Source organism: Podarcis gaigeae (genome assembly GCF_964106915.1).
Source record: "Podarcis gaigeae genome assembly, chromosome: 14".
NCBI classification, from domain to species: domain Eukaryota; kingdom Metazoa; phylum Chordata; class Lepidosauria; order Squamata; family Lacertidae; genus Podarcis; species Podarcis gaigeae.
Genome location: NC_139690.1, coordinates 52,156,089 through 52,175,326, shown reverse-complemented (window position 1 = coordinate 52,175,326; position 19,238 = coordinate 52,156,089). Strand labels below are relative to the sequence as shown.

Sequence of the window (19,238 nt, the reverse complement as noted above, 5' to 3'; positions counted from 1 at the left end):
GGCTCTAGGCCTGTCCTCTGGAGCGACAGAGAAAAAACCTGCTTCATCCTCCATGTACATCTGTAGAGGTGAGTCAGATGTGGCATAATGAAAGTTTATTTTAAAAAAAATTGCCTAACATGGAGAAAATGGATAAAGCCGCCCCCCCATATAACACTGGAACTCGTAGGCATTCAATGAAGCCGAAAGTTGGAAGGACAGATTAAAAAGGAAGCCCCTTTTCATGCAGAACAGTGTTAAACTTTGGAACTCCTTGCTGCAGGAAGCAGTGATGAACTAGGATGGATTTAAAAGAGAGTTAGACATGGAGGAGGGTAAAGCTATCAATGACTGCTAGCTATGGCTATGCCCTGGAAGCAGCAATGTTTTCAAATACCAGCTGGTGGAAACCACAGGCGGGGAGAAGGCTGTTGCTCTCAGGTCCTGCTTGTGGGTTTCTCACTGGGCCATCTGATTGGCCACAGGTTCATAAAATTGTAGAGCTGGAAGGGATCCCGCGAGTCATCTAGTCCACCCCCCGCCATGCAGGAATCTCAACTAAAGCATCCAAGACCATCCAACCTCTCCATAGAAACCTCCAGGGATGCTGCAGTAGATGGGCCGTTGGCCAGATCCTGCAGGTGCTGTTTGCATGTTCGTTGGGGGAAACACTTGGGCTCATAGTAGCCATCATTCGCATGACTGGTGAGGCTGAATGCTATAATAATAATAATAATAATAATAATAATAATAATAATAATAATAATTTATTTATACCCCGCCCATCTGGCTGGGTTTCCCCAGCCACTCTGGGTGGCTTCCAACTGAATATTAAAAACAAAACAGCATCAGACATTAAAAACTTCCCTAAACAGGGTCGCCTTCAGTTGTCTTTTAAAAGTAAAATAGTTGTTTATTGCCTTTACATCTGCTGGGAGGGCATTCCACAGGGCAGGCACCACTACCGAGAAGGCCCTCTGCCTGGTTCCCTGTAACCTCACTTCTCGCAGGGAGGGAACCGCCAGAAGGCCCTCGGAGCTGGACCTCAGTGTCCAGACTGGATGATGGGGGTGGAGACGCTCCTTCAGGTATACTGGACCGAGGCTGTTTACGGCTTTGAAGGTCAGCACCAACACTTTGAATTGTTCTCGGAAACATACTGGGAGCCAATGAAGATCTTTCAGGACCAGTGTTATATAGTCTTGGCGGCCGCTCCCAGTCACCAGTCTAGCTGCCACATTCTGGATTAATTGCAGTTTCCAAGTTACCTTCAAAGGTAGCCCCACATAGAGCGCATTGCAGTAGTCCAAGCGGGAGATAACTAGAGCATGCATCACTCTGGGAAGACAGCCCGCAGGGAGGGTCTCATCCTGCATACCAGATGGAGCTGGTAGACAGCTGCCCTGGACACAGAATTGACCTGCGCCTCCATAGACAGCTGCGTGTCCAAAATGTCTCCCAGGCTGCGCACCTGGTCCTTCAGGGGCACAGTGGGCTATGTCTGTCAGATTGTTCTGCTGGGGATTTGGGTGTGCAGATGTGACACAATCTCTGTGGCTAGCAGAGATGTCTCGTGTGGCTTAGAAACCGTGGACAGAAGCTGGGAGGGTGGCCACAAGCCCCACTCGGCAAACTGCCCTCTCCACCCCTGAAGAGAAGAGATGCTCTGCTGATCCCACCCTGCCTTGGGAAACAGAAGGGTCCTTTGGGCTGATCCAGCAGGTTTTGGTCTCACGTAGGATAAAAGAGAATTTCGGTTAAGTAAGTGTAGCTTTCATGGAGCAGGAAGTTGTTGCACTTCCTGGACTCCTGCACCACAGTTGAACAGAAAGTGATTTGAGGCAGCCGAGATAGACCCACGCAGATTTCTGACTCAGTTTTCAAACAATGACATACCCACCCTCCCTTGCAAGTATATGGCTGAAAGGAAGAAACCTGCAGGGCAGGGCTTCACCAGGTGTGATCTTACATGTGAAAGGACTCTGAGCTCTGTTTGGTCCTGGTATTCATTGCAACAAATTCCTGGGCTCAGAATTACATAATTTTAAGTCTGGCACTCCGGTTGCTGGATGTCAAGACTTCTGGTGAACTAGATCCCAGAAGCCCAGATCCCAGAAATCTTGCACCCACCCCACAAAAGATCCAGGATTCTTCGTTTCCACTTGTTCAGCTCAATCCCCAAATCTCCCTCTTCTGAGCACAGGCTGCCTCCAGGGAGAACCTCATGGCACTAAATTGCATTTTCTCTACGGTGCTTTGCAGCTGGCAAACTGTGATTCAATAGCCAGAAATGTGATTGATTATCCAGGCAGCCCCCTGATGGTTCCCTGTGGGGTGGGGTGTCTTCCACACACCCCTTGGAAGTTGTTTCATCATACGACTGCGGCAAGTAACTTTGCATGAATCTACAGAATCGTTAAGAGTTCATGCGATATTTGAAAGATTACTGTAAGCAATTAACATCACTAGCAGGGTTGTCTGAAGACTTGTAATGAGAAATTTTCTATCTTTCTATATTTATTTAAATTTCGAGCCATTCTGTAATGAGCGTAATTAGAATTGGAAAACGTATAACTTGCAATGATATAAAGGTTAATTTCAAAAGCTATGAGGCGGGAGGGAAGGAAGTCGATAGGCTCTAAAGAGTCAGGGCGGTAAAGTGAAGAATGATGATGTGAATGCATAATATTAAATGGAAAACAAATAAAAATTGTGTGTGTGTGTGTGTGTGAGAGAGAGAGAGAGAGAGAGAGAGAGAATGTGCGTGTGTGTGAATGTGTGTGAATATGTGTGTATGAATGTGTGAGTGAGTGTGTGTGTGTGTGTGTGTGTGTGTGTGTGAGAGAGAGAGAGAGAGAGAGAGAGAGAGAGAGAGAGAGAGAGTATGAGTTGGAAGGGACCCCAAGGGCTATCTAGTCCAACCCTCTGCAATGCAGGAATATGTTTTTTAAAAAATATCATTATGAGGCAACTGCCAGCTAACCACCCTGCCCTAGTTCTCAGTTGCTGGTCATCCTAGTGCCTGCTCCAGAGCTGAGGCAAAGTGGTCCCCATCCTCCATCTTTGCCATGGTCAGCAGTGCCCATTTCCTTACTCCTTCCTGGTCAGTTGCCCAGTTTTGTCGGAGTCCCGTTGTTGAGAGCGGTGTTCAGAGCTTGGTGGAGTGTGAGGCCAACAAGCAGAAGATGACAGTCTCTGAGACAGGCTTGGCAGAGTTCGTATCCAAAGTCAAGTCTGCTCTGAGGGTCAGACAAACAGCAATCTACGTAGTCAGGCGGTCAGGGAATCCGATGACCACGAAGCCAAAGGTCCAAATGGAGAACAGGAAACAGCAAGGTGGGACCAGGAACCACAGACGTTGTTTCCAGCATCTGACTGATGCTGAGAGCTCTGTTTCAGAAGACTGAAGCCAGTTGGTTCTCATTTCCTCCCTGTCATTGAAGGCTGGTGAGCTGCAGGTGGAGTCACTCTCTCTTCCTCTTCAGGCCAGGTTGACTCTTGGCCCATGACAAGTTTGCTCCCAGCAGGAGTGGGAAAACGTCACGGCTCCTTTTCCAGCCTCTTGCAGCCAGGGCTGCCAGTTCGGGAGCATCCCAGACTCTGAGACTTCAGGGCCCAAACCTGAGACCTAGGGGCAGACTCTGGTGATCTGGAAGTTAATTGGGAGCAGGGCAGGTACCCCCACCCTGAGCGCCTATGCTATAATTTGCAGCCAGATCCTGCTGGACTGGAGTTTGCAAGCTGCATGCACAGTCTTCTTAATTATTTGATGATGATGGAAGGCATTCTTGCCCACCCGGAGATTCGAGCCCTCCCTGTAAGGGGTCAGGCAAACTTGGAGACTTTGGGTCAGGTCCAAAGGTCTGGCAACCATCCTTGCCGCTCCTCTGTTGCTTGAAGAGGGCAGCTGAACAGGTGCTGAAATATGAACCTTGGCAGCTGCCCTGGTTTCTGGGTAATCCCCTTTCAGGAGTGGAAGAAATATTTAGCTGGTTCCTCCCAGCCTTGAAGTGCAGTTTCCGAGTTGCAAGTAGTCACATTCCCATTTTACGCTGCACTTTTCCCGGCCTGGAAAAGACTCCATATTCAAGTGATTGCTGGGGGAGGAAATACATGTATGTATTATGGGGGAGCCAGTGAAGTAGTTTGCAATCAGAAATTTGCCTCTCTCTCTCTCTCTCTCTCTCTCTCTCTCTCTCTCTCTCACACACACACACACACACACACACACACACAGAATGCTTCTGAATGCCAGTGTGGTGTAGTGGTTAAGAGCAGTGGACTCGTAATCTGGTGAACCGGGTTCGTGTCTCCGCTCCTCCACATGCAGCTGCTGGGTGACCTTGGTCTAGTCACATTTCTTTGAAGTCTCTTAGCCTCACTCACCTCACAAAGTGTTTGTTGTCGAAGTGGAAGGGAAAGGAGAATGTTAGCTGCTTTGAGACTTCTTAGGGTAGTGGTGCGGGTGGCGCTGTGGTCCAAACTCTTCTTCTCCTCTTCTTCTTCAGTTGTCTTGCCTGACAATAATAATAATAATAATAATAATAATAATAATAATAATAATAATAATTTATTATTTATACCCCGCCCATCTGGCTGAGTTTCCCCAGCCACTCTGGGCGGCTCCCAATCAGTGTTAAAAACCGTACAGCATTACATATTAAAAACTTCCCTGAACAGGGCTGCCTTAAGATGTCTTCTGAACGTCAGGTAATTCTTTATCTCTTTGACATCTGATGGGAGGGCGTTCCACAGGGCGGGCGCCGCTACCGAGAAGGCCCTCTGTCTGGTTCCCTGTAGCCTCACTTCTCGCAATGAGGGAACCGCCAGAAGGCCCTTGGCGCTGGATCTCAGTGTCCGGGCTGAACGATGGGGGTGGAGACACTCCTTCAGGTATACAGGACCGAGGCCGTTTAGGGCTTTAAAGGTCAGCACCAACACTTTGAATCGTGCTCGGAAACGTACTGGGAGCCAATGCAGATCTCTCAGAACTGGTGTTATGTGGTCCCGGCGGCCACTCCCAGTCACCAGTCTAGCTGCCGCATTCTGGATTAATTGCAGTTTCCGGGTCACCTTCAAAGGTAGCCCCATGTAGAGCGCGTTGCAGTAGTCCAAGCGTGAGATAACTAGAGCATGCACCACTCTGGCGAGACAGTCCGCGGGGAGGTAGGGTCTTAGCCTGCGTACCAGGTGGAGCTGGTAGACAGCTGCCCTGGACACAGAGTTAACCTGCGCCTCCATAGACAGCTGTGAGTCCAAAATGACTCCCAGGCTGCGCACCTGGTCCTTCAGGGGCACAGTTACCCCATTCAGGACCAGGGAATCCTCCACACCTGCCTGCCTCCTGTCCCCCAAAAACAGTACTTCTGTCAATGGACTGGATGGGAGCCAACAAACTGTAGCTCAGTCCAGATAAGACTGAGACACTCTAGTGGGCGGTTCCCTAAATCAGATGGACGGGAAGTTGCCTGCTCTTGAGGAGGGTCTTCTTTGGCGACCCCTCGTAGCCGAGTAAGATTGTCTTCCATAAACACGGTTTTAACAATGAGCCCATAAGTGACTGTGGAGGCCAATTCTGGATCCACACGTCCTTCCACAGTGGGGACATTGGTTTCCAGGCAGGAGTTGATCACTGTGTGGATTTGCCAAGCGTGCCATCCTCTTAGCACATTTCTCCCTTGTGTCCTGAGTTTGAGTGTCTTCAAAGTCCAGGACACCTTTGGGAAAGGCTGTTCTCCAACTGGAGCGCTCGCAGGCAAGTGTTTCCCAATTGTTGGTGTTTATACTACATTTTAAAAGATTTGCCTTGAGACAGTCTTTAAGGCTCTTTTGTTGACCACCAGCATTGCGCTTTCCATTTTTAAGTTCAGAATAGAGTAGTTGCTTTGGAAGACGATAATCAGGCATCTGCACAACATGACCAGTCCAACGAAGTTGATGTTGAACAATCATTGCTTCAACACTGGTGATCTTTGCTTCTTCCAGTACACTGATATTAGTTCACCAAGTGATGTGTAAAAATTTTTTGAGACACCATTGATGGAATCTTCCAAGGAATTGGAGATGGCATTCATAAGTGGTCTATGTTTCACAAGCATACAGTAAGGTTGGTAGAACAATAGCTTTGTAAACAAGCATTTTGCTTCCCCTGCAAATGTCCTGGTCCTCAAACACTCTGCACTTCAAACTGGAGAAAGCCGCACTCGCAGAGCTCAGGTGATTACCTCTGGAGGAGAGGGTACCTCTATGATGCCGCCTGAGGCACAGTGCCTTCCATCAGCTTGGGCTGGTGGCCCAGCTGCACCCCTCTCTGGAAAGAGATACGGTCAATAGTTTTACTTCTGTCGTCTATGTCCTGGTAACCTCTAGGTTAGATTACTGCAACACCTGTGGGGCTGCTTCTGAAGATGGTTCAGCTGGTGCAGAATTCGGCAGCCAGGTTGCTCACTGAGGCAAGATGGTTTGAGCATATTACATCCATCCTGGCCCAACCGCACTGGCTGCCAATCAGTTTCTGGGCCCAGTTCAAAGCCTTAAATGGCTCAGGGCCACACACCTCAAGGGCTGTCTCTCCCCATATGCTGACTCTGTGATACCATCTGAGGCCCTTCTTCGTGTGTGTCCTCCGCAGGAGGTCCGGAGAGTGGCAACACGAGAACAGGGCCTGTTCTGCAGTGGCTCCCCATTTGTGGAACACTCTCTCTAGGGAGGTTCTTCAACCAGGCCTTGGGCTGGTTAACATTCTATTCAATATTAATCTATATATAGATACAATATATTAGCAGCTGTTCAGGATATACCTCAGCAACCAGTTGCTGGAGACTGAGGGAGATGAGACAGTGCTCTTGAACTCGAGTCCTGCTTGTTCATTTCCCACTAGGGCATCTGTTTGGCCATAAGAGGGTGCTGGATTAGATGGACTGTTGGCTTAATCCAGCAGGCTCTTTTTATGATTTGTTTTCACTTCTTGAGTCTGTTCCCCTTCATCTACCTCCTTCTCAAAATCCACTGTCCGGAACTGGACCCACAAGAGCTGATTAGGGCAGCATAAAATGGAATTGCGACTACTTGCAACTTGGAAAGTGCAGCTCTGCTTTGCAGGGAGAGGGAGCCGAAAATGCGTCTGTCTGTCCCTGGGAAATGGGGGCAGTTGGGGAACAAGTAAAAGCGTCTGTTTGTCCAGATCATGTAACTTGGTGGCCTCTGACGAAGCTTATCTCCTGATTAAGGCAGAGGGAGCTTTGGGGTTAAACGGGGTCAGGTTATTCTTGGCTGGCATTGGTATGAGTGACCTGAAAACTTGACCCGACCAGGTTTCCTGTGAGCCTCTGGACTCAATTCTCTAGACTCGTTCTATGCCTACCGTGAAGGTGCAGCCAAGTGGATTATAACGAGGTCACCAGGCGAATGCCGCTAGAGTGAGAAAGCTGAAGTGGTGCCAGGCTGTGTACGGGCCTCCCAGGACTAAAATGATGGCGCCACGGTGTGTGATTGGAGCACCACATCTCCGGGTAGCAGCAGTCAAGCTTAGGGGGGTGTAGGGCTTCCTCACCGATCTTCCGTACACACCTCGCGCTTTTGCAGCAAAAGGCATGAAGGCCTGCCAAAATTTGCAATATTCTCATAGGTGATAATAAAGAACGAGTGTCAAATGTAACTGCCTCTATTTTGACATTCAGTTTGGCTGTGTGCGACTTTCAAACAAACTGCAGAACAAAATACTGTAGAGATCTTACTATACAATAATAATGTAAGGATGTCATCACACTGCAATTCACATTGCCGCCAACAGGTGCTGCTGCAAACCACAGCAAGAACAGCAGCAGTGCAGGGTGATGAGGAGGGAGATGGGGCAGAAGGCAGGCAGGGCAGGGGCCCCAGAAGAGCAGGTGAGCAGGTGGGTGACCCAGGCAGGCAGCCAGGCAAGTGAACAAACAAGTGGGCAGCCTAGGTGAGCAGTCTAGGGGGAGGGCAGCCCAGGTGAGCTGCGGAGAAACAGCCAGGACAGGACAGGCCAGCTCACCAGCATCTATCCTGCCCTACTGCTGCTCCATCCCTTCTCCCTCACCCTCTGCAGCTGAGGCCGAAATGTTTGCATTGATGAGACACAGGTGATATGCGGAGGGGAGCAGGGGGCGTGATTTGGGTGAGCTGTAAGGTGAGGTCCGATGGAAGGCAGGGATGGGCCAGGAAATTTTGCTGCTTGAGGGAAAACAGTTAATGATGCCCCCTTTGCCGCCGCTGCTTCTGCAACACTTCCTTCACCACCGATGGAGGTGACTGGAGGCAGCCCAGAGGAGCACTGAAGGCAGCGAGGGGGAAAGAGGCCAGGGAGGAGGAAGAGGAGGAGTGCAACAAGCAAAGGAGGCCACCCCTTTCAGCTGTCCCCAGACTGCCACCTGAGGCAACTGCCTCACTACGTCTCATGGGCAGGGCCAGATTTAGGTTTGATGAGGCCTTAAGCTACTGAAGGTAATGGGGCCCTTTCTATGTCCAGCTGTCCTTTGCCAACAACAAACTGTCGCTGTTTTTTGTGTTGAATATATGCTATTTGGTAATTTATGGACCTAATAGGTATCTAAAGCCATTTGCACATGTGGCCATGCAACAAGTCCATGCAGAATGTAGGCACCCTATATATAGAAAGGAGCAAACCAGTGATGTTAATAATAATAATAAAATTTTATTTATATCCCACCCTCTCCAGCCAAAGCTGGGCTCAGAGCGGCTAACAACAGTAAAAGTAACACAGTTTACATAAAATCACAATCAATTAATTCAAATACATTCTAAAATCAATTCATTCTAAAATCAATTCAGAGTCAAATAAATGGCAACCATTGGGCTAGAGTTCTATGAGTATTACAGAAGGAGAGAGGGGGTCAGACTGTGCCCTAGCCAAACGCCTGGCGGAACAGCTCTGTCTTGCAGGCCCTGCGGAAAGATGTCAAGTCCCGCAGGGCCCTAGTCTCTTGTGACAGAGCGTTCCACCAGATCGGGGCCACGGCTGAAAAGGCCCTGGCTCTGGATGAGGCCAGCCTGACCTCCCTGTGGCCCAGGACCTCCAAGATGTTTTTGTTTGAAGACCGTAAGGTCCTCCGTGGGACATACCAGGAGAGGCGGTCCCGTTTGAGGGAGCAGGCTAGCAGACGGGGCCCATGACTTACATCATAGGAGCCTGCACAACACAAAACACTGTTGCTGTACGTAGGTTTTATTTTATTTGTATTTTTATCTTATATTTTGGAAATGTACATCCAGCTTTTTTTCCCCTTTTAATTTTTTTGGGGCCCCCAAGAGCGTGGGGCCCTAAGCTAGAGCTTGTTTAGCTTATACGTAAACCAGGCACTGCTCATGGGTGGACTGGCCCCAATAGCAGGGGGTTGACTAGGGGGTGGAAGTGGTAAGGGGGGGGTTGGTGACAAAGCCAGCAAGAATGCAGCCCCCCCAACATGCACTTAAGAGGCCAACAGCCTCAGCTCAGCTGCCTTGAAGCTCCCACGTTTGTAACCATGACGTTTGCCACATTCCTCTCTGACAGGGGATTATGGATTTACCTCCTGGACCGTGGCCCCAAATTCAGCTGTGACATAAATGGCAGGCAGTGTCAGTTATACGACCGGCATGAAGTGATCAGGTTCCCGTCCGGGGATTATCTTACCAGCCGTTTTTCCGCTTCTTTCCTCCTCCTGGTCTTTGCCACCTTGGAGGTATGGGTTACATTTGTTTTGCGTGACCCAAGAATGCCCAGCCGAGTATGAATTACACATCTTTGCCACTTTAACACTTGTTGAGTGTAAGTGAGTCACGGGAGGGTGGACTCGTCGGCGCAGCTCTGCTCAGATCTCCCTTGCAGCAGAATTGGGGTTTACGGTGGTACCTCGGGTTAAGTACTTAATTCATTCTGGAGGTCTGTTCTTAACCTGAAACTGTTCTTAACCTGAAGCACCACTTTAGCTAATGGGGCCTCCTGCTGCTGCCGTGCCGCCGGAGCATGATTTTTGTTCTCATCCTGAAGCAAAGTTCTCAACCTGAAGCACTATTTCTGGGTTAGCAGAGTCTGTAACCTGAAGCGTATGTAACCCGAGGTACCACTGTATTGTTATTATTATTTGATGCACTTTTTCCTTGCTTTCAGGATTTTGGAACTAGAAACCGACTTTGAACTTTAAGCTGACTCCTATTAACCAATTAAGCAGGATTGCTTCCTCTACCTCTTCTTTTTTAAAGGAAAGGGACCTGCACAAAACAAAATTTGTGGGGTTTGTGTTGTAGTCTGTTACTTTGGCCTCGAGGCGGCTTCTAAACGGGTGTTTCACTGGAGAGCAAAGGTGTGTTCTTTGAGGGGTGCACGAACTGTGCCATGACAGGAGCTTATAAAATTAGGCAACTTCACTAGCATCTCCTGGTATTGTGAACAACACCAAACTTACCTTTTGTTGGTATCTTCATGACGATAAAGAAAACAAAACACTGAATTAAGCATTTGAAACATCTATTGAAACCAGACATTATAAGTTCATCTTAGACTGGGTAGTTCACAAGTTTATGTGGCTTTGCACAAGGTTTTGTATTTTTCTCAGAAGATTGATAAAGAATGGATAATTATTTTAGTAATTATTGTGTGCATATTAGTCGCCAATGTGTTGCGTGTCGTACTACTATAAAATTAGACATGGCATGGAGAAAGGTTATCGTGGATATCCAATGAAGTTGAATGTTGTAAGATTCAGGATATGGAAAAGAAAGCCCATCGTCCACATAGCTGAACTTTGGAACTCCCTGCTGCAGGAGACCAGAGATGACCACCAACTTGGATGGCTTGAAAAGAGGATTGGACAAATTCATGGAGGAGGAGAGAGCTATTGAGGGCTGCTAGCCAGAATGGCTCTGCTCGGCTTCCACAGTCAGAGGCAGCGATTTTTCTGAATCCCAGTTGCTGGAAACCTCAGGAGAGGAGAGTTACTCTTGTGTCGAATCCTGCTTGCTGGTTTCCCGCTGGGGCATTTGGTCGGCCACAGTGAGAACAGGATGCTGGACAAGACGGGCGAATGCCCTGATCCAGGAGGCTCCTCTTGCATTCTTATCCTTCCTGGTTAAAGAGGACATGCAGCGATGGTGCCCGGTGAGCCTCTCCGAGGAGAGCATTCCACAAACGGGGAGCCACCACTAAAAAGGCCCTGTTCTCTTTGACCGAAAGAAGCAGAGAGATTCAATTATATATGTGGGAATGTTCAGGGAGGCAGGAGAGGATATACTGTTTATTAATATCCTTCCTAACTTGCACTAGCAAGCTCTATAACTTAGCAGAGTTTTAACATCCCCCTTTGAACGCAGAGCGGGTAGCTGGTTGCAGGCTTGTTTAAGCTTCTCAATATAGATTCCTGGTAAAATCCTTTCTTTCCCTCTTAAAAGAATAAACACGCCACAATCTTGTGTAAAGTAGATAAAAGTAGTTTACTCACATCATCAGTTCACAGTTGGATCCCAGAAGGCAGACTTAGTTACAAAGTATATACATGTGGATCTACCCCATATGGGAGGTTAATTGGAGTGACTGCAGACTGGCAGTCACTGCAGTTCACACGACGAAAGGAAGATGGAGAAGGAGGGAGGAGGGCTGTGTGCCTTGTGCTTTTGTTACCTGCGCATGTAAGGTCATGCCTACCTCTGGTCACATGCAAGAGGAAGGATGCTCCAGTCCAGGAGGAAACAGGAAGCTTTCGACTGAGTGGACCAAACATCCCCTTGCATGTCCACTCTAGGAAAACAAGGAATGTTGTCAAAACAAAAAAAATTCCTTCCAGTAGCACCTTAAAGACCAACTAAGTCAGTTCTTGGTATGAGCTTTTGTGTGCATGCACACTAGGTATCTGAAGAAGTGTGCATGCACACGAAAGCTCATACCAAGAACTGACTTAGTTGGTCTTTAAGGTGCTACTGGAAGGAATTTTTTTTGTTTTGACTATGGCAGACCAACACGGCTACCTATCTGTAAAAGGAATGTTGTGTTTGTCTGCTACGTATGTATCACATCCCACAAGCCCAGCCCCTCCTGGGGAGTAGGGATAAAACCTAGCCATACCACGTGCCTCTTCTACCTGAGCTCCCCTTTTCAGGAATCGTAAAGGCCTTGTGGGCCATATGAACTGGCAACCACAGTCTGGCGAAGATGGAACGAACCTTCCTCCAGTTGTCTGTCCTGCGAGTGAACCTCCCTTTAGCAGAGGCGACTGTGTTGTTGTTCTTTATTTTAAAGATTGTGTTTCTTCCGGAGGGGCGAGGGAGGCAGGGAGTCCCATGCAAGCCAGAATCTGTGCGGAGCTGCCCTTTCAACACCTGGTGCTCCATATGGGTGCGTAGGAGATGCATTCGGTTGCTCAAAAACAGGGGACAGGACATGCGCGCTTGAGCACATGTGTAGGTGTTTTGGCAGAGACAGGATTATTTCCACCCATCTCTCTTCCTCCTCGGTGCTGCAAATCATTTCCGTTTTGTCGATTGTTGGGGTGCGTTCAACCTGGAAAAGAGGAGGCAGAGAGGTGATATGAGAGCCCTCTTCGGATATCTGAAGGGCTCCTACGGGGAAGATGGAGCAGATTTGTTTTCTCCTGCTCTGGAGGGTAGGACTCGAACCCAGGGCTTCACATGGCAAGAAAGGAGATTCCTACTAAATGTTAGGAAGAATGTTTCGATGTAAGAGCTGCCTGACATTGCAACAGACCTCCTCGGGAGGCGGTGAACTCTCCTTCCTTGCAGGTTGTTAAGCGGAGGTTGGATGGCCACTTGTCGTGGATGCTTTAGCTGTGATTCCTGCATTGTAGGGGGTTGGACTAGATGACCCTGGGGGTCCCTTCCAACTCTACAATTCTGTGATTCTATTATTTCTCTACTGCATTGATTTATGTTGGTTAATAATAATAATGATAGTAAATTTTAATTTATACCCCGCACTTCCCGGTTCAAAAATCAGGCTCAGGGCGGCTAACAACAAATTAAAAACACTTAATTGTAAAAGCAGCATAAAATACAGTATAAAAACATGAACTACAATAAAATTCAAAATTCAGAAATCAATTTAGGGGAAATAAGCATTAGATAATCCCCAGGGCTAGCTGGCTGAACTGGTCCTACTTGGGCCAGCGAGGAGGCCAGGGGAGAATTAGCTGTGGGATCCCAGAGCGGGTGATCTTCATAAAAGGGGAGGGCGAGGGAAGAGAAGGGGAATAAAAGATCAGGCTAAGTTCAAATTGAAAGCCAGGCGGAATAGCTCTGTCTTACAGGCCCTGCGGAAGGAGGTTAAATCCTGCAGGGCCCTGGTCTCATGGGACAGAGCATTCCACGAGGTCGGAGCCATCACTAAGAAGGCCCTGGCCCTGGTGGAGGATAGTCTGACTTCCTTAGGACCCGGGACCTCTAAACTATGGTTATTCATGGACCTTAAGGTCCTCTTAATATGAAAGCACCCGTATTTGGGGATTCTCCCCTCCCTCTTTGGATCTGCAGTTTCCTTTTTTACTGTTTTACAAAACAAAAAGGTTAAAATATAAAATAGAGGCTGTGCCACATTCTCCTGGCGAAGCCCTCCATGCTGCCACAAATGGGGCAGATCTTTTCCATGCTCATTTACAGCCCTCTGAGGTGGGTGTGGCATGCATTTTCTGCTGGTTTAGAATGTAATTCACTACCCAGAAGTGGCCTGTTTATAAGCGCAAGAGGGAAGGGAGACAGAAAATCCTATTTTCAAAGCTTGTAGCGAGAGCATTATCAGATTACAGATCGAAAGGATAAAGAGACCCAGAGTCCAGCCGAGGGGAATTAGCAAAAGGCTGGCTGCTGGCTGCAAGCAGATGAACAAAAGTACGAGGAGGTCTTTGCTGAAATCAAGGTTTCATTACCTGGAGCACAACACTTCTTAGCCAGTTGTGCAAATGTAACTGGCAGCTTCAGATTTTAAGCAAGCAAGTGCTATTGTGACTATTATTATTAACAGCTGTGGTATCTAGCACTTACAAAGCATGCCAGATTTTCTGAGCACTGTTAAAAGTCTCTGCCTGCATGCTTGATATCTAAAAGACATGATACAAAAGGAAAAAGGTTTGCGGAGGGATGAGGAAAGCAAACACTGGGGCAGCTGCTCCTTCAGTGGCTGAGGGATGGGGACAGGATGCTCTCTGTCTCACCACGACGATCTTCCTTCCTGTCTTGATGCCCTGATAATTTAAAATATTTTAAAAGAGGGCGTAAAAGTTCCTCTAAGCTCCCTAAACACCACTGGAGTTTGTTAAAACGCATGCAGGAGGGGAAAGGGTTCCTGTGTTCGAATCCTGCTTGCAGGTTTCCTTTCCTTTCCTTTTCTTAAGAAACAAATTTTATTGGATTTCTACAATTTAATATTCAACCAAATAACACAATTTGCCATATAAACAAAAAAGAAAAGAAAAAAAACCCTCCCCATCACTTCCCTCAACTTCCCCTTCTGGTTCTTCAAACATTTATTACTTCTGCTTAATTTTTGTCTTGTTTTATGATCTTATACCTCAATACACTTAAATTCTTGCCATTTTTATACCAAATTTTCTTTCGTAATTACACCTTGCACTCAATTACATTCCATATTATTATTTCTTGACCTGTCAACTTATTTTCTTACTTGCAAGTGTTTAATCAAACCCCTGCTTGTAGGTTTCCCATGGGGGCATCTGGTCAAGATGGCAGACGAGACTTGGTCTTATCCAGCAGGCTCTTTTCATATTTTAAAAAACACATTAGAGAAAATTTATATATAAAATGTTGTTTCCTCTATTGGTTTCTACAGCCACAGCTGGCGCTGTGACTCTCCAACCGTTTGACTCCATCCTCCTCCATCGTCTCCCGAGACAGACGGAAGCCAATGGAGATTACAAAGAGAACAGGACAGGATGAAAGCTATCCCTGGTCTCTGGTCCCCAGTGACTCAGCAGTGAAGGGAAGGTTCTCTGCACACCCTCAGAGGCACCCTTGCCTTTGCTCACCACGACGAACACACGTCGCAGCAGGGATGAACCTCGGCATTTGGAAAGGAGCTCAGGGGACGGATTTATACTGAGTCCCCCGGTCCGTCCAGCTGTCAGTTGTCTTCACTGACAGGGTCTCAGAGAGAGGACATTGCCAGTCAGAGATGGAAGGAGGGACCTTCCGCATGGATACCTACCACTGAGCATTGACGCTGGAAAGTAGGCTCCAAAGCAGGGGTCAGCAAACTTACCGTGTCTCGGGCCGGTGTCTCCAGCGCTGACCAAGCAGCGGGCCGGAGAGTGCGTGCTCATACACACACTATTTCCGGTGCACTTCCAGGTCGGAGGAGCACCAGAAATAGCTTGTGTGCATGTGCACTGGCCTCCTCCGACCCGGATGTGCACCGGAAATAACGCTTGCGCATGTGCACAACACTTGTGCATGCACACAAGCTATTTCCAGTGTGAAATAGAGCCAGTGTGGTGTAGTGGTTAAGAGCGGTAGACTCGTAATCTGGTGAACAGGGTTCGCTTCCCCGCTCCTCCACATGCAGCTGCTGGGTGACCTTGGGCCAGTCACACTTCTCTGAAGTCTCTCAGCCCCATTCACCTCACAGAGTGTTTGTTGTGGGGGAGGAAGGGGAAGGAGAATGTTAGCCGCTTTGAGACTCCTTCGGGTAGTGATAAAGCGGGATATCAAATCCAAACTCTTCTCTTTCTGGTGCTCCTCTGATCCGGAAGTGGACAGCCGTGCCGCACAGTGCCGCACAGCGCAATGCCGGTAAGAGCAGGTAGCAGGTGGCAGAGTGCGCCGTGGGCCGGATAAACGAGTCCCTCCGGCCTTTTCCAGCCCCCGGACCTTAGTTTGGGGACCCCTGCTCCAAAGGTTGCTCTCTTAGTGGTAGTGCAGGCCTGGTACTGAACATCTTTCAATTTGTTGTGCCTCCCAGTTTCCTTCTGCGGCACAGCCTTCCTCGTTTTAGCTTCCTCGGTCCTCGGTTTCCCTGACAACTCCTTCCACCGACAGATGCTCAGAGCCTCTCCATGCTGTTGTTTCCCTTCCTTCTGGCATTACCCCCACCCTGATTTTCCTAGCTGTTTTTTTCTTCTTGCTGGCATTCCTTTCATCCCAAAGGCATGAAAATCACATCCCAAATTGGCATACTGCTTCTTAAAATCTTAAAATCAGGATTCTGCTCTGTTCTGAGTCGTGTCCGCCTCTTTGTGACCCCAGGACCAGAGCATGCCAGGCACTCCTGTCTCTCACTGCCTCCCTCATGCTGATAGCTTCTAGAACACTGTCCAACCATCTTGTCCTCTGTCGTCCCCTTCTCCTTGCGCCCTCCATCTTTCCCAACATCAGGGTCTTTTCCAGGGGGCCTTCTCTTCTCATGAGGTGGCCAAAGTCTTGGAGCCTCAGCTTCAGGATCTGTCCTTCCAGTGAGCACTCAGGGCTGATTTCCTTCAGAATGGAGAGGTTTGATCTTCTTGCAGTCCATGGGACTCTCAAGAGTCTCCTCCAGCACCAGAATTCAAAAGCATCCATTCTTCAGCGATCAGCCTTCTTTATGGTCCAGCTCTCACTTCCATACATCACTACTGGGAAAACCATAGTTTTAACTATACGGACCTTTGTTGGCAAGGTGATGTCTCTGCTTTTTAAGATGCTGGGAGCATGTGGTCCAGCAGTTTTGGGTACCAGAGGTTCCCCAACTCTGCTCTCTGGGGTCTCAGGAGACAGGTCCCGAGGCCAGATCCTTTCTCTAAGTGGAGATGGCATTGGGGATGGAAGCTGGGGCCTTCTGCATGCAGAGCAGGTGTCCCGCTCCTAAGCAATGGAGTCTTGCCAGGGGACCATTCATCCCCCCTTGAATGCAACAGCTAGAAAAGGGGAGGAAATACCCCCATCCACTGGCTGTCTGGCATTCGGCACAATATATTTCCTCCCAAATCCTTGCGAGCAAACACACACACAAAGGAAGGGAATGCGGGAGGCTGGTGTTTTTCAACTTCTCTTTGATTTTGAGGGACAAACAGCCCTTTGTTTCTGAGCCCAAAAAGCTGGGAACTCGAGGTAATTCTTTTTAAATCTCTCTCTCTCTCCCTCTCTTTCGGGGGAGCAGGAGAAGAGAAGGGGGCGAACAGGGTTGTGAGAAGCCTTCAGCCGCCTCAACAAGCCTCCCATGTTAATCTCAGATGTTTGCCCGTCTCTCAGCAATCTTTGACGTCGGGGAGGGTTGCCAACTGTCCAGCTGCTTGCTGCTAGTGCAGCTTTGAAATCAGCTCAATTAGCAGAGGGCCTTGGTTTCTCTCCACACTCTGAACGGGTTTCATTTTTCTTCTTCTTGTAATAATAATAATCAGATAATGCTTGAAAGCACAAGAGCTGGTGAAGCAGTGTGCTGTCTACAGGGCTGAATCAATGAGAAGATTTTAGTGGCACTCGTATGTACAGGGGTAAGGGATGCGGTTTGTAATTCAAAGCCAAATTATATACATAGTAATAATTTGGTTTTGAATTACAGTGGTACCTTGGTTCTCAAACTTAATCCGTTCCAGAACTAAGGCACGCTTTCTCATAGAAAGTAATGCATAATGGACCGATCCATTCTGGACTTTTAAAAACAACCCCTAAAACAACAATTTAGCATGGATTTTGCTATCTAACGAGACCATTGATCCATAAAATTAAAGCAATAAACAATGTACTGCAGTCACGCAATCAAAGAAAAAGAAAAACGGAAAATAAACAGCAAAAACAGACAGACCTCAGCGTAACACTCAAATTGGAAGTGTGGCACTCAAAACAGAGCACATTCGGCTTCCGAAAAAAGTTTGCAAACCGGAACACTTACTTCCGGGTTTGCAGTGTTCGGATTCCAGGTTGTTCGGGTACCAAGGCATTTGAGAACCAAGGTACCCTTGTACGTATAAAGGTAAAGGGACCCCTGACCATTAGGTCCAGTCGCGGACGACTCTGGGGTTGTGGTGCTCATCTCGCTTTATTGGCCGAGGGAGCCGGCGTACAGCTTCCGGGTCATGTGGCCAGCAGGACTAAGCCGTTTCTGGCGAACCAGAGCAGCGCACGGAAACGCTGTTTACCTTTCCGCCACAGCGGTACCTATTTATCTACTTGCACTTTAACATGCTTCTGAACTGCTAGGTAGGCAGGAGCAGGGACCGAGCAATGGGAGCTCAGCCCGTCGCGGGGATTCGAACCACCAACCTTCTGATCGGCAAGTCCTAGGCTCTGTGGTTTAATCCACAGCACCACCCGCATCCCTGTACAAGTTGTACAAGTGACAATAAAGTATTTCAATTTAATTCATTCAGGTGGCAGGATCCCCCTCTCCGTGTGTTCTTCTGAAATGCAACAGGTTTGTCCCCTCCGAGGCACCAGAGTTGCCTAATTCTTTGCCTCACTACATTCAGCTGGCCTCTCACTATGTCCCTTTCATTACCAGGTAGAGATATTTCCACCAGATTGCTTATACGGAAAGAAATGAAGGGAACGAAAACAGGCCCCTTTGACCTCCACGACTGAGAGTTGCTGTGTGTGTGTGTGTGTGTGTGGACCCTCTTGCCCCTGGTCTCGTGTGCTTTTCTCGCTCTCCCTGCCAAACCACGTTGAATTTTGCTGATGGGGTTTTTATGCGCCACCCCAAAGACCACATTAATTTCTTTTTCTAAGCGTGGGTTTGAAACGATTGATCGGTAAACCGCCTTGAGGGTCTGTCTGCATCAAGGAATCCATTAATAAACTCGGGGGCTGGCTTCCCCAGGCTTGGGGAAACGGATTGACACTGAAGGAACTCAAAGCCTCTTTATGTATCCACGCCCCGCATCTCCCTCAGATCCAGGTTCCCGGTTCACAAAGAGACCTCCAGGCTGCCTCCCCTCAAAGCATTTCTCCTCCACGCAGTGCAGCAAATAGCTCTGAGACAACAGCGCATTATTCTCCTGTTGCCGTTGCCCGGCAACCTTGGGCGCCTCACTGGAACCCCCCATTTGGGTGATGTGGGGGAAATGAAATCCTTTCTGTGTCTCCTGGGCACCCAGGGCTTCAGAGTGATGTCACAGTTTCCACAGAAACATACAGGAGGTTTTTTTTATTATTAAAAAAAAGCCCTAAACACTGTTCTTTTATTTATATGCATTTAAGCTCCCCTTCTTGGGAGAAAAGCAATGACAAGCCTAGACAGCATCTTAAAAAGCAGAGACATCACCTTGCCAACAAAGGTCCATATAGTTCAAGCTGTGGTT

The 19,238-nt window shown here is 48.2% G+C and overlaps 1 protein-coding gene across 2 annotated transcripts in view; it reads left to right on the top strand.

Moving 5' to 3' along the window:
• The window catches only part of MMD2 (monocyte to macrophage differentiation associated 2), a 40,353-nt gene that overhangs the window by 4,531 nt on the left and 16,584 nt on the right, over window positions 1-19,238 (top strand). Inside the window, exon 1 of one of the 2 annotated variants that reach the window (XM_083711829.1) lies at window positions 480-620. The exons of the other annotated variant lie outside the window; for it this stretch is intronic. Coding sequence (XP_083567955.1) covers window positions 523-620 — 98 coding nt within the window. The 5' untranslated portion in view covers window positions 480-522. Of the gene's footprint in view, window positions 1-479; window positions 621-19,238 lie in introns of those variants that run through there. 2 annotated transcript variants of the gene reach the window in all.